Raw genomic sequence first — 17,334 nt, 5'->3', positions numbered from 1 at the left:
TGAAACGCGGCCAGGCTACTTGTCGAGCACAGATACAACGATGGAGGGGGCGCACAGTGACGTCACTAGGGTTAAGATGTTTGTGAAATCACACAAATGTCAAGAATAAAAATGTGGTCTGGCAGAATAGTTTCTGAAACGACTTTTAATAACTGCATTGGTAACTAATTAATGACAACGTATTTTCCAAATATGTTTTTAAATACAAAATAGTAGGTTTCGCGTGAATTATAGACTATATGTTTCTGCCTGTGCAAAACAAATTACATCAGGAACATCATCATAAATGAAATAGATTTTTTGTTTGATTTACATACATGTATTACTTTGTAGGAACAAATAGAAAAAAAGACATTAAAACGAGTACATAGAATTTGATACGCATTGAAAAAAATATAATTGTGGTAATAATAGAGTGCTAGTTAATTCTCCAACTGTTCTCCGTGTTATAGTTCCATTAAAGGGAAACAGCTTCTAGTTAATATGTCACTTTTGACTGACGTATAAGGACAACAAATCCCATCTTATATAGCTTTCATTTACCTTCGTATTCATTAATAACAGAATTCAGTGTTTTCACGCACCTTTTTTATTCTTCAAATCGTTTAGTTAGGAATGTTTTCCACAGCTGTCTATTGCAAATCGATTTTTAGTAAAATCACGGAGCTCTATATTATACTCCAGTGAAACGTTTCTTTTCGCGGACCACCTGAATTTTTATTTTTTTTTTAAATCTCGGTGGACCACAGAATAAACAGTAGGCTATAGTTATGACTGAAAAATAAGCACATTGGAGTTTTAAACAACGGTTCTAGTTTACGTTTCATTAACATACTCCAGGATCGTGATATCCGTAATTCGAAGTGCAAGGCAAAACAGGCGAGCAACTGCAGATCAATTGACTGCAAATTTCAACCTGGGGCGCAAGCAGCCAGTTTCATCAAAAACGGTCCGCCGACAACTCCACAGAGCGGGATACCATAGTGGCCCAATGCCCTATTAAGTTGCTTTACATTGGTGTTTCCATTTTTTTGTCCACTACGTGTGTGTGTGTGTGTCTGTTTATATATATATATATATATATATATATATATATATATATATATATATATATATATATATATATATATATATATATATATTCGCAATAAATATACACTGTTGTGAGCGAGCTTACTTGACAACTGTTGTAGTAGCATAGCCATGTGATTAACCCATCCCCCTCAAGGTATGTCATTTCAACTTGTCAAACCTTTGTTTTTCACATCCTTTCACACCGTGAAGTAATTTTTAAGAAATTGGTTAATTTGATGCGTAGCCAAAGAAATAAAGCACATACTGCTGTGTTTCTGTACAGTGTAATTTGTTTATAAAAAGGTCACATCAAAGTTAAATTATTATTATTTTTTTTAATTTGTATGCTTTTACTGTGAAGGGAACTCGCTCTATAGTATGTCTTGTCCATTTCATTGAATTGTTTTTAAAATTTATTTTGTGTATTTGTTCTCCTGACATTTGGGATTACTTATTGTACTGTATAATTACTATGCTTCCTGTAACCTGACTTGGGAAAGCACTTTGAGAGAGTGCTCACCATGGGAAGCTTCTATTAAAATAAAATTGAATTGAATTCCATGTTTTTCATACATAGACATACATACTATTTATTTATTAGGTGTATAGTAGTATAATTTTATTTAACTTTTTATTAAAAACAGCTTTTCATTGATGTTATATTGTATGAAATGCATATTAAAACACATGCATGAGAAACTAGAGGAGAATATGATTTTATCTTTAGCTAAACTTGTGTTTACAGACTATGATCAAACAGCCGCTAGAATGCTGAGGAGGCAGGCTAGACACAGAAACAGCAATCCAGGGAAAATTGAAAAAAAAAAATCATTATAATGTATTGCATAATTGTTTTCTGCATTGTCCATTTAATAAATGTGTTTTTAATGGAATCATGTGCTCATTTCATGTTTATTCTATACTGTCAACTTACCCCACACCGTGTCTCAACTTTCCCTGTGCATGGGGTATGGTGAGACGCTTTATTTTATTTGATACATTTGTTTAACTTTGTCTGTCAATCCATATTGTTTTGTATGATGCAAATTTTCAGCCTGCTGTAAACATTTGTCCTATGCAGTGTTTTCCAAAAAATCACATAGTAGAGACATACATTGTATAGTATATTTGTTATTAGGTGTATAGTAGTATTTTATTTTAACTTTTTATAAAAAAATAAATAATAAAAAAAGCTTTTCATTGTTATATTGTGATAACATGGATAACACCTCAGGGCTTGTGCATTGTGTTTCATTAACATACGGCTTTGTTGGGTGAAAGTACGAAGCTTAGCTTTGTGCCTCCAACCCAACTACAGCTGAATATAATGTAACACAATGCACGCCCTGTCGCATGTTATCCTTTACTTTACAAGCTGTTGTGTTTAGTGCAAGTGAGCGCAATACATGAAAACTACCTGGTAAGACCGTTTTTTAACATGGAGATATTCTCCATGTATGCATTTTCTTCCTGCTTCTGTAGCTGAGTTTTAAGGTCTCAAATTTTGGGTTTGCAATGGGATCTGTAATCTATGCTGCCGCTTCCTTTCCACGGACCACCTGAAGGGAGCTGGCAGCTGACCACAGATTGAGAACCACTGTGTAGTCTATAGCAGGGGTAGGCAATTCTGGTTCTGGAGGGCCGGTGTCCCTCTTGGCTTTTGTTCCAACTTTGCCCTAAATTACTTAATTGGACCAATTATTACCAATTATTGGTCTAATTAAGTAATATAGACTAATACTGTACATACATTAAATGAAATACTACATTTTCATCCTGATAATTATTTAAGTTTTTGGGGGGGGAGCGTTAGGGGTGGTGTAAGTGAAACAGGGGAATACCTTCAGGGTTTTCTTCGCACCTCTGAATAAAATCAGTGAGTTCTATTTCATACTGTATATTGAAAGACAAATCAAGGTTTCAGTATTATTCACTTCTTAATGAGGTAACGATGCAATCCTGAGATCAAACTAAAAGAACACAGACAAAGCCATTCACCAGAACATGTGTCCACTTCACTTTCAGTGTTCCCTCAATGTGTCTTTGAATGATGTGGTCCTAATCACCCATCTCCAGAACTTACCTTTTCAGCAAATTCAGTACAATGTCTTCTTTTGAAACTTATTTTTATTTAGATACCTTCAAATGTCTGCCTTTCAATTACAACCTCATGTACAAACTAACTCAATGTTCTTATAAACTGTAATTGAACATAAGCAGATTGAGATTCGTCACTGGATTTCAGTAGGTTAGGATATTTTGTTTTTGCTAGGAATGTTGTGTGTGATTTGTGCACATTCTGTCCCAATTTAGCCCTGCAGTGTTCTGTAGTGTTTCTGGGGTTTTCAGTGTATGTTTTTGACTTCAGGCAGCCCAACAAGCATTAATCCAAGGGCATCAAGTTAGGGGAGCCTAGTCCTGTCATCTGTGTTGTTTAGGTAGGTGTGAAAATCACATGTTCTGTAATAATGTAGTTTTTTCCTATGGCGCACTGTTAATGAATCACATTGTATATCTACAGTATAATGTATTTCAGTAGTTCAACACAACCTGTCAGTGGCTGTGGCCTAGCTGGGAATTTCAAACCAGGTCTGAATTTAAGTTTTGGAGGACCGTCTTTGGCCCCTAGGACTGGGTTTGACCACCCCTGGCCTACACAGGAGCGAGCATTTCATTTAATCAATTTAAGAATTACTTCATTTTCTTTCTCCAACTAAACAAAAAATCTTTTAGACATCACAATATCCATTAAATTAAAGAATATAAATGTTTATATAAAGGTTTTCCTGCAAAAAAAAACCAGGAACTGTTAGGTTGGAATATTAGACAAATAAAGTGTAAACTGTATTCAATAATTTTAGTACACAATAAATCTACAGAAAAATAGCCTTGCCCTTATCTACTTGCAAGCAGAGCGGTGCTAGATATGGAAGGTTCTTTTTGGCAGTCAAAGTGAGATTTACTTGTCATCCGCAGTTTTGAATCCAAGGTCTTTCTGTAATAAGAAAACCTCGTAGTAGAAGGGAACATTCCACGAATTAGGGGAGTTGTGTCCAGTCACAGTCCTTATCAAATAAGCAGCAACTTTCTTTGGGAGAAAACTGATTTCATGCAGTGAATTTGGAGAAGTGCTTACAATGGTGTTTCATATTAATCAAAACAATAGTCTTGGCAAGAAAACAGGGTGTCTGAATCCTGCTTGTGCAGCAACTTTTAGAAACAGAGAGAGAGAGAGAGAGGTCAGGCTTGGTCCAACCATGGTACAAGTAATACAAGGCTATTATACTTAACATGTTTCATTATACAGTAGCTTGAATTTAAATGAAAATAACTGACTTGCCATTGTATGCTTAGTGATCTTATTCAAAGGCTTATGATAAACCCCTATACTCTTTGTCAAATACTTTGTTAACACACATTTGTATGTGATGTTAAACTGGCCCATTGACAACACAAAACATAATATGCGGCTAGGAGGGACATATATTTTTGACTCAGCTAAATATAATCAAATAGAGCTGGCTTTACATATTAAAAACATCTCTCATATACTTGTATTATATTATAGCAAGGATTCTGTGAACTTGGTCCACCTGACTTTTTAGAAAAAGTAGGAGTTGGAAAAAGAGAGCAATTAAATCATGTTTCAATATTTTTTGGCAAGAAGTTATATTCAATTAGTTTTGAAAAAGGAGTTGACCAGATCCTTCTAGAATGTATCATTAACATAAAGATAAGAAATGTCAAGGCAGATTGATGATCAGATTTAATTGGGACTCCTGATGTATTCAATGGAGGGAAAATCCTATAAAAACCAAGGTAAAACCCCAGTCAAGTATCGCTCGACTTGCTAACTACAAGCTGATGTGATCCATGCTCTGAGGATCTCTGAGAAACTGATTGCTGTTTGGTGGTATTCACAAGTCTCTGCCTTCTAAAGACAGTTCTTATTTTTCAATATATCCTACACTACACTTCCATATACTGGAAGGTAAGCATATATTTGAATTTAATATCTCTTTTATGTTGATGCATTTCTATAAGGTGTAGAAATTATGTTTTAGTCTTAAGAGAGTGATATATATATATATATATATATATATATATATATATATATATATATATATATACATATACAGTATATAGAATGTTCTAGAATTTAGCGGTGGGCATTTTTTTAGCTTTTTGCATTTTATAGCCTAGGAGCTAAATATATAATAACCATATTCGTATTATTGTATTGAAGTACTAATGCTGTTAAACCTGTAAAGGCACTGGATCGCCCAGACTGCTTTTTACTTGGGATTTACAGTGGTCTGCGCAACCAACCAATCCAATTTCTAAAGCATTTAATCAACCGAAAGGAGCACTACTACTGCCCAGTGCACGAACAATCCACTTACAGGAGTCCGAAACATTTTTATGTCCTCCTGAACGTTTCCCCTGAGTTTAAGAGTGTGCTCAGAGTATATATATAAATAAAAACAGTATGTGTGAGAATTCTGACAACACACTAAAATGATGTGGAGAAATATTTAACTCATTCAAAACAGCAATACAAAATTATATCTCTGTATTCTCTGTTTAATGCATACATTTTCCTAATTTCTAGGGACCTGATCAATTGTACATGGACTTATAATGTCACATCTTTCATGAAGATGTAAAAATCTGTATGCAACACAGACATCAAGACAGAAAGAAAGACGGCTCACATGAACTGTGAATGCATTCAGTTTTATTTAAGTAGGAAGATTTTAAACTGGCTGCCTTTTGTCTATAGGCACCTCAAAATGTACAACAAAATTGAACCACTGATTCCAGCAGAATACAAAAATACACATCTCAGTGAATTCCATACAGTAATAAATAGGAAATAATCATGCATTCTACCATACAAAGGCACAGAAAAACGGTCACTTAGTAGTCATAAAAATTACTACATTAACAAAGTCACCCAAATATCTATACAAGTAAATGTAATATTATATTCCAAAGGTGAAAACACATTAAACATTTTTTTAAATTGTATGCAATAAATACTCAAATATTGTATATATAATATTAAAAATAAAACTGTGCCCTTGTAAACAGTATGTAAACAAATAAAACACTTCTCCTTAGCGTTATTAACACAACGTCAACGATACATTATTCTGCTCTGTAAATAGTTCAGTCAGATCAATTGGTGTGAAACCTGGCAGTTTAAAGCTTCACATATCAATGCATTTGGAAAATCCAGTGACATCAACACCCTTTGAAAAACTTACCGCAAAATATATGCCATGTTACTAAAATAAGCCAGGGTGAAAGGCAGCACTTTGGATGCAGTGGGGTACATTGAATTGATCCAAATGATAAATGTTTTGAAAATCAAACACCCAGCTGGGCATGCTAGTCTCTTTATTTATTTCTGTAAAAATATGAGAAACTGTTTAGATCATTAAAGCAGACCCCTCTGTGCCTGAGCACTGCAGTATATTTGAGGTGGCAAACAGCACATGTTGAGAAATGATAATACAAAAAAAAAAGTTATAAAGACTTTCGATTCCTTAAGGCTTCGTAAATGAAGTTCAGAAATGCATTTTTGGAGTGTAGAGTTTGAGCAGCCTGGTTTACTTGGTGATGCCACTGTGTGAAGCAAAGCCAGCGTAGAATCTAGCAAACAAACAGCCAGCCTTTCAGAGGGGGGAAAAATACAATTCTTAATAGTGCGGAGAGTGTCATTTCGAATGTTTACTCCTTTCCTACAGTGCCAGTGTCAATGCGATACCATGGTTAGCTATTGGATCGCAATGCTGCAGGTACAGCCACAGTTACAGGAAGTACAAGACTTCCACCTTGTCATGTTTGAGCACTGACACGTGTAAACAGTAACAGTAACTACAGTCATCTTTTCATTAAATTGATAGCCACACGTATTCCAACGGAGGAACAAGGCTTAAAAAAACATCCTTCACAATCATGTAATCGACTGGAGCATTGTTAGGAAGCATGGATATATAGGGTAAACAGGGTTACAGAAGCACGGATATATAGGGTAAACAGGGTTACAGAAGCACGGATATATAGGGTAAACAGGGTTACAGAAGCACGGATATATAGGGTAAACAGGGTTACAGAAGCACGGATATATAGGGTAAACAGGGTTACAGAAGCACGGATATATAGGGTAAACAGGGTTACAGAAGCACATATATATAGGGTAAACAGGGTTACAGAAGCACGGATATATAGGGTAAACAGGGTTACAGAAGCACGGATATATAGGGTAAACAGGGTTACAGAAGCACGGATATATAGGGTAAACAGGGTTACAGAAGCACGGATATATAGGGTAAACAGGGTTACAGAAGCACGGATATATAGGGTAAACAGGGTTACAGAAGCACGGATATATATGGTAAACAGGGTTACAGAAGCACGGATATATAGGGTAAACAGGGTTACAGAAGCACGGATATATAGGGTAAACAGGGTTACAGAAGCACGGATATATAGGGTAAACAGGGTTACAGAAGCACGGATATATAGGGTAAACAGGGTTTCAGAAGCACGGATATATAGGGTAAACAGGGTTACAGAAGCACGGATATATAGGGTAAACACGGTTACAGAAGCACGGATATATAGGGTAAACAGGGTTACAGAAGCACCTATATATCGGGTAAACAGGGTTACAGAAGCACGGATATATAGGGTAAACAGGGTTACAGAAGCACGGATATATAGGGTAAACAGGGTTACAGAAGCACGGATATATAGGGTAAACAGGGTTACAGAACAAGTTGTGGCAAAGACTAATGTCCGTAATAAAGATGTATTATTATTATTATTATTATTATTATTATTATTATTATTATTATTATTATTATTATTATTTGCTCCCTATTTTACTGTATTTAATCCTGCACTTAACCCAATCTGTAGTATCTTGTATTTCACTTGCACTAGTATCTAACCCTGATGTAACTATCAACATTGTTATCTGCTCTTGAACTGCCCCGACATCAAATCGTACTGTGTTTTGTATTTGGTTTTATTAGGACTGAAGTCATTGTATTTCGTATCTTGCTATTAATTGTACTGTAATTCTTGATATTATTTTTTTGTATACAACTGTAAGTCGCTCTGGGTAAGCTAATAACTAACTAACTAACTAAATAAATAAATAAATAAATAAATAAATAAATAAATAATAATTAGAAGCAGGAAGAGATTGTAGCATTGTTATTTAAATTAAACATGCTACATCAAACCCATTTTTGTTTATTTATTATTATTATTATTATTATTATTAGGGTTCAGTTACTGTATTTCAGCTATTCTTTCCAATAATCTGGGAGGTGAATGGAAGAGGAGCTCCTGTATGTCATGCATTAACACTGAGCAAGGTGTCTGAAATCCTATTCAAGCCATATAACTGCAGCCATACACCAATGTACCACTGATCTCATTTTTCAAATAGAGACTGGACACCACAATACCGTTTTATAAGATGGATTTAGCCACTGGTTGGTGCTTAGAACATACTTCATGTGCAGCTGGTGCCACTTAGGAACCCCTACACCCAACAAATACATATCCCAATAAGTGGGCATATTGCACATGTCTAGAGCTTTTACTAGAACACTGGTACCACGTTACTCCTTAATCTTTGGTTATCAGTCTAGCATTAAAGCTGAAAGAAACGGGCAAACCTTCCCAAATAGTTAAAAGAAATGTGAAAGATGACTTAACAGTCTCTCTGGACAACAACAAAGTTTGATGAAATTAGTTTAGTATGGAATTAATTCCTTAGCCATGATTAAGTATCTAAAAAAAAAAAAGTAGTTGATTTTCATTTATTACAACATTCAGCATAAAGGGAAGTGACAAAAAATGTCTTGTTCCCTGATTGAACTCAACAACTGATACTGAAATCAAATGTTCTTACCCCCAGTGAAATGAACTAAGCTGCAGTATTTGTTTCCACTGGAATCCTGGCTTGCAGTCTGGGGGAAGGACTGAGGCACAAGGAGGTATACTGGCATGCCACACTATGTGCTGATCTGGGATTTGAATCCATACACAATACTGTTCTTTCTTTTTATAAAACACCTTCCCCTGTTACTCCCGTGTCGCCTCTTGTTATAAAAAATAAAAATGAAAGCTGATTTTGATTGATATTTTATGTTACAGTTCTGCAGCAATACCGAAGGGAGATACTAATTTTTGCTGGATTTCTTCAGGTTGCATTGAGACAGCCCAGAGCACACCTTCATGACGTCAACATGAAGTCAAAGCACTACCTTGGGTCAGGTGAACGATAACTCTTTCTTACGCTGTGCTTCCACGCCAGCAGGCTTCAGAAAAGCAAACTTGCTGACGTCTAGTAAACAATCAAGCCCAAGAAAATCGATTTCTTCCCTGGCTGCTACAGAAACAGGACTTACAAGTTTATTATTTAAAAAAGACAGCCACTAAATCTGCAAAATCCCTGGCCACTGCATTGTGATTCTGCAGACTGAAAATAATACTGTAAGTTGCTTAAGTTTGGGCAGTGTTTGATTTAAAAAAAAAAAAAAAGAATGGGTAAAAACAGTTTTGTATACAAGCTAGATTTAAAAGCTTGAACAGGTCACTGAAGATTCTGCATTGCAAAAAAACTAAACATAATTTCATATAGAAAAAGTTATTGGCCTGGGTTTGTTAACAGCAGAAATTAATACCGTTGTAATATCAAGTAAATAAGCAATCTTTTAACAGAGCATTTCAACTTAAGCAACAGCAGTACAAAATGAACTAAAAATGCATTCTTGTATAAAATATCAAATTACACAATTCTTCACACTTCACTAATATATAATATATACCAACACTGGAGCCACCCACACAGATATTAAAATATCCTAGACGACTGATAACCAGTTATCAGAACTGTAAAACATAAAAGTATACAAAGCTTAGAGAATACTTCAAAGAGGTACAGACATGAATAGTCATAATTGTGGTAAACATTATTAGTGCACCAAATGTCATTGAAGATCAGAAGCAAAACAGCTCTTTGCCTGCATGCAAGTCTGAAGTACATCTGCATCACAAGACTAGTTTCGAGATGTGAAATGTGCCAAATTCTGTTTATAGAGAAACAAAGCTGGGCTTTTTCTCAAACCTGGCCACTGCAATTTTTTAAATCAACGCTCAACTTCCTGGGCTTGAATTTAAATAATACAGACTGAATATCTTACAAGGGGTGATTTAAGTAGTGAAATAGAGTACACACACTTCTGCATAAAAAATGGAAATCGCAGGGCTCAGTATTTGACTTTTCTGACTCTGTCTATTTCAATTCAAACTTTTCTGACTGCCTATGTCATGTAGGCTCTCTTTCATAATAATTCAATCATGTACGGAAACACAAGGATTATGTACAAAATCTCATGCTGATTTAATAAAGTACACAGGTAAATGAGAGCCATCTTCCATTCCAGGGGTTCCAAGGTTAGGAAGACATGGCACAGCTACAGTGCAGACTGTGTTATCCAAACTGAGACTGCCTTACATCTCTGTTTCATGTGCTGTCTGGTTTTCACGTCCAGCCCTGATTATCTCATTATAAAATCAGTTATCTGTGTCAGTCTGCCTGTCCACTATTTTAAGTAGGTGTAATGTTACATGAAATCGGAGGTAATCAGAGATTCCTTTTAATAAGACCACCTGTCAATATTGACCACTTGAATGATCAATGGAAGCAGGTTTGACAGCACAATTCTTTTAGCACAGGTGCACTTTTAATGACAATGATACTTTATTCAGCACACGAGTCAGTAAATGGAGCTACATTCTGCTTCTTACAGACATTAACCCAACAAGACGCTTCAATTATGGAATGGTGGTCTTATGTGCTAACTGTGCCCCCTGCTGGATCAATTATGTATTGTGTGCAAGGGAGTTCCCTAGGATTACATATTGTGTGCAAGGGGGTTTCCTATGATTAGGTATTGCATGCAAAGGGGTTCCCTATGATTACCTATTGTGTGCAAGGGGGTTCCCTGTGCTTGCAGTGTCTGTACCATGATTGCAAACATCTAAGAAGCTGACGGTGGAATAACTGCTTACGACTAAACCAAACATACTGTTTATAATTATTTTCACGTGGTAGTTCATCAATAATATGGTCACTATTCCTTTTTGGCAAATGCTCTCACTAGGAAGCATAGTTGAATATGATGATTGCTGATCTTTTGGAAGCATTTTTAAGTACGTCAGCCCATTTTTTTTTTTTTTTTACTGGCCCCATGATCTTTTAAATTGACATTCAAAGGTTTTGATAGCATTAAAAACACATTTGAAGTAAAACATTAAATTAAATATCACCATCATCATCATCAAATAAATAATATATTGCGCCACAATCAGGATATATTGCAAGATGTATCTTGCTTGTGTGGAATAAATCACGTCTATTCTAAATGCACAGCGCTCAGGTGCAATATATACACACAATACATGGATTGATCTGTCTATATTACTACAGGTAATAAAAGGGTTATAAATAATGATATTAATGATATGCATTTTCTTTGTGTTACTCTTTTGCATATGACCCTTATCATGTTACTTAAACAATATACCCCACAATGCTCAGACCTAGTCTTATTCAGTACAGTGTATCCAATAAACTTGCATGCTCCACCAACACAGCAGCAATTTAAACATCTTAAATATAGTGATGCAAGTCAGCTGCATTCGTCTGGATTTTAACCCATATATAACTTCATAGAAACACTGAGGTAAAAGTAGTGCATTGGCTATTGTATCACAATAGATTCAGCAACAGACTACCTCACAGAACTAAGCCGATTGTATTGTATTGTATGCACTGGATCCAGGATTTTGTTGTTATTTAAAACGACAACTGATGCTTTTTAAAGAGTAAAACACACCCTCAGCAACAGTGTATCAGAAAACCGTTATGGTGAATGAGTGTCTCACGTTGTTGAAATCCAAATGATTTCATCCAAGCTGAATGTTGAAGGGAAATAGCTCGATACAAATTCATTTGAACACATTCATTTGGTACTGGTTGTCACAGAGCTATTCAATAGTTTGAAAATTATAGTGGGGTTTCCTTTTTAGTTTAAATTTTTTAAAAAATTGTATTTCCTTTTTAGTTTTTTAACCTTTGGGGATAATTCTGGGAGATAGCCTTGTAGTAAAATCCTAGTTTAAAACTCAATCCTATCGTAATCTACTATGGATAAATCACACTACATAATAAATAACTTTTAGTCATATAATGCACAACCAATATGGCACAGATGCTACGGTTCACACCTACAAGTCCTTGTCACAATAGTTTCATGCAAAGAATAGAAAAAAAGGCTATTTTAGAGCAAGGAGATACTTCAGTAGTAACAAATGACATGATATTAAATAGATATAAAAGTTGTTCAAGTGTTTTTTTGCTTGTAAAAAACAAAAAGTACAATAAATGCAATACCATGCAATAGAAGAGAATTCCAAGCCAGGCAGGCACACCATGCATTACAATGTCACTGCAGTACACAGGTTTCTTAGCCTTTCAAAACATTCTCATACTTGGTCACTGATTGATATGTTCAAGGGCTTGGCCAGTGTTTAATAATAAAAAAGCAACAACTGGCCAGCCCCCATCTGTTCTACAGTATGCTAGTCATTTCTGAAGTGTTTTCTCACATTGCCAAAGCCGATGGTCTGTCTTAAAGTGATATGCTAATTGAAGCCCCACTCAGATCGATGGCACGCTCGTTTTGGAAGTCCTACATTTTGCTACTTCTGTATTTCTGTGGTAAGGCAGGTTTGTGTAAACACTCCTGCTTTTTTTTAATTTTTATAAACCAACAGGTGCATATGTGGCTGTGCCATGTGTGCACAACATTAAATGGCTTTTAAAAAGATTTACAACTTCTTATATCTTTTTTCTTTTGGCACAAACCTTTTAAAAATCATAACAGATCCAACATTCCTCTCCCCGAAACATAAACAGCCCCCTCTCTCCTTCCACGCAGGAGAGAGCTCTCGCCCCCCCCCCCTCCTCCTTGTTTATATTTAAAGCACTGGGGGTCTTGAAGGCTGAGAAATGATCCTCCCTCACTTAGGCAGACCGTGGAAGCTTACAGGTCTGACAGGGTGTTCTTGGCGAGTTCTTTAATTCCCTGGAGAATTCGCTTCATATGGCCCACCTTCGATATCCCCAGGTCCTAAAAAAAAAAAAAAAGCATTGTCTCGTTAGACTTGTGCTTTTAAATTGGCTTGCTGTGTTTCCAGCTAGCATGCTAGCATTGACTTGAGAAAAGCATTTTTAGTCCTGTAATGCCCAAGCCTTTGTGAAATGACAAAAAGCTACTTTATTTATGTGACTAGATTCTCGTGTCTTGTAGACAAAACACAATTTTTATTTTATTTCCTGTCCGGCAACACATAATGTTCTGCATATGAAAAGTTTTAATAATACAGAGGTGTGGCTAAGCATTGTATCCTATGTGATAGAGGAATGGGCATCACAGGGTGAATATGCAGTGAAAGGCATTTTATGGGCAGTTGGCTGAAGTGATCACACACAAAAACTGTTTCAAACCATACAGCTAAACACACAAATGATTTTGTCTGCAGTACAAGGGCCACTTAAAATCGCAGTGTCCATGTCAATAATCCAATCTCAATACACACTTTGCTTCAAAAGGCAGATACTTTACAGTCAGGCTGCATAGTTTGTCATGAGTCTGCATAGTTTGTCATACCAGTTTTCTTTTTTTTTGCGGATAAAAGCTCTTGTGTGGCCCTTTACTGTAGAATGTTAATGTACAGATGAATGCAAACGATGTGCCCCAACATTTATTTTGCTTCAGGCTTTTCCTGTAAACGGAAGGCTTGAAGGGATAGCATTCCATCTTGCTAGGCATCGGCCTACCACACAAGCAAACTCAAAAACAAGCTAAAGCCTGCATTGCTTTGGCTTCTCTCCATTTGTATCTCCGTTTAATAAGGCACCAACCCTTAAAGAAGAGCTAGGTCATGTTTCAACTCGTATCAGAGACAACCCTACCCCAGGGAGAGAGCTTATATTGTGGATCATGTTTCCAAATACTGGAACAATAACGCAACAGCGATGGACATTACCATATCTGTCACTAACTGTTAGAAAGAATATTTCCCAGTGAAAGGTTCCACTCAGTGAAAGTGTAGCACTCTCTTTTCAGCACACAATGAATACACCATGAGTGGCATGTCGACTGAAGGAAAATAACACTGGGTTTGGGTGAGGTGGGATGGGGTGAGGTGGGGAGCAGGGTTCCCGATCCATACACACTGCATCCCAGCACTGAAGTGAATAGACACAACCATTCACTAAGCCAAAATGAGCTTGTATTCATCTTTTGACTTTGCAAGTACTGTTTGACAAGTGGCACAATCAAATGTCAGCTTAAAAATGCTTCTTACAATCTAATAAAATTAACACTATTAATGCTGGATTGTACTGATTATTTTGAATTGTGGACATCTTCATGTGTTGCACTACTGAAAGGTATTAATTAGGTATTAAAAGAAAAAGTGTAATCAATAAAAAAGCTAATAAATAAACATGAATAAACTTTAAACTTGTTATACTTTCGTTCCTCTATGTATGTGCAGATTTGAAACCTGATCAATAAATCCTGTTTTTACATATTGAGGCACATTGTACTGACTCCTAGAGAACACATAAAGCCTTTAAATATGAGCACACGATGTTAGTAAATTAGTTTTGGTTATCAAAGAAAACAACATTTGCACAGTAAAAAGCCAAGCAGTGCAGCACACTACAGCGGAAAGGAGGGGGTGCAGAAATAGAGAGAGAGAGAGAGAGATGTGACGATCCAAGTGAGAAAGTTGTTTTTTTCGAAGCAAGGAGAGAATTAGGCACAAAGGGAATACCTTCAGATCTCGCCTCTCCAGGTGCAGCAGCTCAGAGCCTCTGATGTCGTGGCGGATGAAGATTTCTTTGTACTCTCCCAAGCTGAGCAGATCCAGCCAAGCAGCCACTTCGTCTGTGCCCCACCTTTGAACTACCAAAGTTAAGAGCAAAAGCCCCTTAACATTCTACCAGCTCAAACGCATCACAAAGCAAACAGGGTCAGGCCGAAGAAAGGGAAACAGAAGAACAGGGCAAAGGAGCTGTGCAGCGGCCAGCAAGAGGGAGGGTTACAGTCTGGTCAAGTAACAACATCTCTCAGAGGTTTCACATGCAAGTTATTTATTAGCACTTCCACCATTCAGAGCACAAAGACATGGGAGAAAAGGGACAGCTGTGCTCCTCGTTCTTTGCAATCTCCTGTTTCATTTAGGAGTTAATAATTATAAAAATAAACTCAGAGGTTTGTGCTAACAGTAACCCAGCTTCTCTTGCACTGACAGACGAACCACTCACTCATGTGATCTTTACACCGAATAAGAATGAAACATTTTTAAGAGCAGACTATACTGACTTGCATGTGTACATACACAGCTACTGCATGTGTTATAGTTTGCTTAGTTTTCATCCCTCTCATGTATAAGGGTGCCTGATGCAGTTTGTATCAGAGTTCTCAAATATTTCTCCACTTGTACTGTAGCAGTGGTCAATATGAATCACTTACAACACAGTGAAGTGTAACTGGAATGCAATGCACATGTCTTGTGTATGTTTCTTTTTTAAACAGTGTGCTTCTGTATGTTTACAACCAAGCCAGCCCATGTGAAACTGAGAAAGCCAACTGCACACCACACACAACTAAAATCATTCCTGGACTGAAAAAGCAATGCAAACAGCATTTTTGTTTTACAATAAGATAAACGAGCCACGGCAATACAAATTAGGCACCACTGCTTTCCTCTCTCTGTATTATTTTAAATTGTGTGTACAGTAACAGCGTCATAATAAGCAGTGTTATATTTTATTATTCAACTTTTGTTATAGCTAGAACACGTCATCAATATGAAAGCAATCACTAAACAAAAAAAGTTGGTTTAATACCTGTGAACAAGTCGACTTGTAATGAAACCACATAAATCTACAGTGGATTATTCCACATCTGAAATCAGCAGACAATGTATGGAAGGAGGGGGCGACTGTATTGTCGAAATCCTTAACCATACACAGGTGTGACCCGGGTATGAGGGTACTTCAGTCTCATACCAAACCAATAACTGACAAGAGCCCCTGTGACTATACTTCAAGAGCCCCTGTGACTACAATCCTTCAAGAGCCCCTGTGACTACAATCCTTCAAGAGCCCCCATGACTACCATCCTTCAAGAGCCCCTCTGACTACAATCCTTCAAGAGCCCCTGTGACTACAATCCTTCAAGAGCCCCTGTGACTACAATCCTCCAAGATCCCCTGTGACTACAATCCTTCAAGAGCCCCTGTGACTACAATCCTTCAAGAGCCCCTGTGACTACAATCCTTCAAGAGCCCCCGTGACTACAATCCTTCAAGAGCCCCCGTGACTACTATCCTTCAAGAGCCCCTGTGACTACAATCCTTCAAGATCCCGTGACTACAATCCTTCAAGAGCCCCTGTGACTACAGTCCTTCAAGAGCCCCTGTGACTACAATCCTTCAAGAGCCCCTGTGACTAATATCCTTCAAGAGCCCCTGTGACTACAATCCTTCAAGATCCCCTGTGACTACAATCCTTCAAGAGCCCATGTGACTACAATCCTTCAAGAGCCCCTGTGACTACAATCCTTCAAGAGCCCCTGTGACTACAATCCTTCAAGAGCCCCTGTGACTACAATCCTTCAAGAGCCCCTGTGACTACAATCCTTCAAGAGCCCCCATGACTACAATCCTTCAAGAGCCCCCATGACTACAATCCTTCAAGAGCCCTTGTGACTACAATCCTTCAAGATCCCCTGTGACTACAATCCTTCAAGAGCCCCTGTGACTACAATCCTTCAAGAGCCCCTGTGACTACAATCCTTCAAGAGCCCCTGTGACTACAATCCTTCAAGAGCCCCTGTGACTACAATCCTTCAAGAGCCCCCATGACTACAATCCTTCAAGAGCCCCCATGACTACAATCCTTCAAGAGCCCCTGTGACTACAATCCTTCAAGAGCCCCCATGACTACAATCCTTCAAGAGCCCCCATGACTACAATCCTTCAAGAGCCCCTGTGACTACAATCCTTCAAGAGCCCCTGTGACTACAATCCTTCAAGAGCCCCTGTGACTACAATCCTTCAAGAGCCCCTGTGACTACAATACTTCAGAGC

At 37.2% G+C, this 17,334-nt stretch overlaps 1 protein-coding gene across 5 annotated transcripts in view; it reads right to left on the bottom strand.

Moving 5' to 3' along the window:
• Window positions 1–5,792: 5,792 nt before the first annotated feature.
• The window catches only part of LOC117405994 (diacylglycerol kinase eta-like), a 74,727-nt gene continuing 63,185 nt past the window's right edge, over window positions 5,793–17,334 (bottom strand). For 4 of the 5 annotated variants that reach the window (XM_034009612.3, XM_059030294.1, XM_034009611.3 and 1 more), the window contains 2 exons: window positions 15,013–15,143; window positions 5,793–13,298 (listed from right to left, as the gene is read on the bottom strand). In XM_034009612.3, the coding sequence (XP_033865503.3) occupies window positions 13,212–13,298; window positions 15,013–15,143 (218 nt within the window). In that variant the 3' untranslated portion in view covers window positions 5,793–13,211. The remainder of the gene's footprint in view (window positions 13,299–15,012; window positions 15,144–17,334) is intronic. The other variant, XM_034009613.3, reaches the window with a different exon arrangement.

This window comes from Acipenser ruthenus, chromosome 9 (genome assembly GCF_902713425.1).
Source record: "Acipenser ruthenus chromosome 9, fAciRut3.2 maternal haplotype, whole genome shotgun sequence".
NCBI classification, from domain to species: Eukaryota; Metazoa; Chordata; class Actinopteri; order Acipenseriformes; family Acipenseridae; genus Acipenser; species Acipenser ruthenus.
This window is presented reverse-complemented; position numbering and strand designations above follow the sequence as displayed.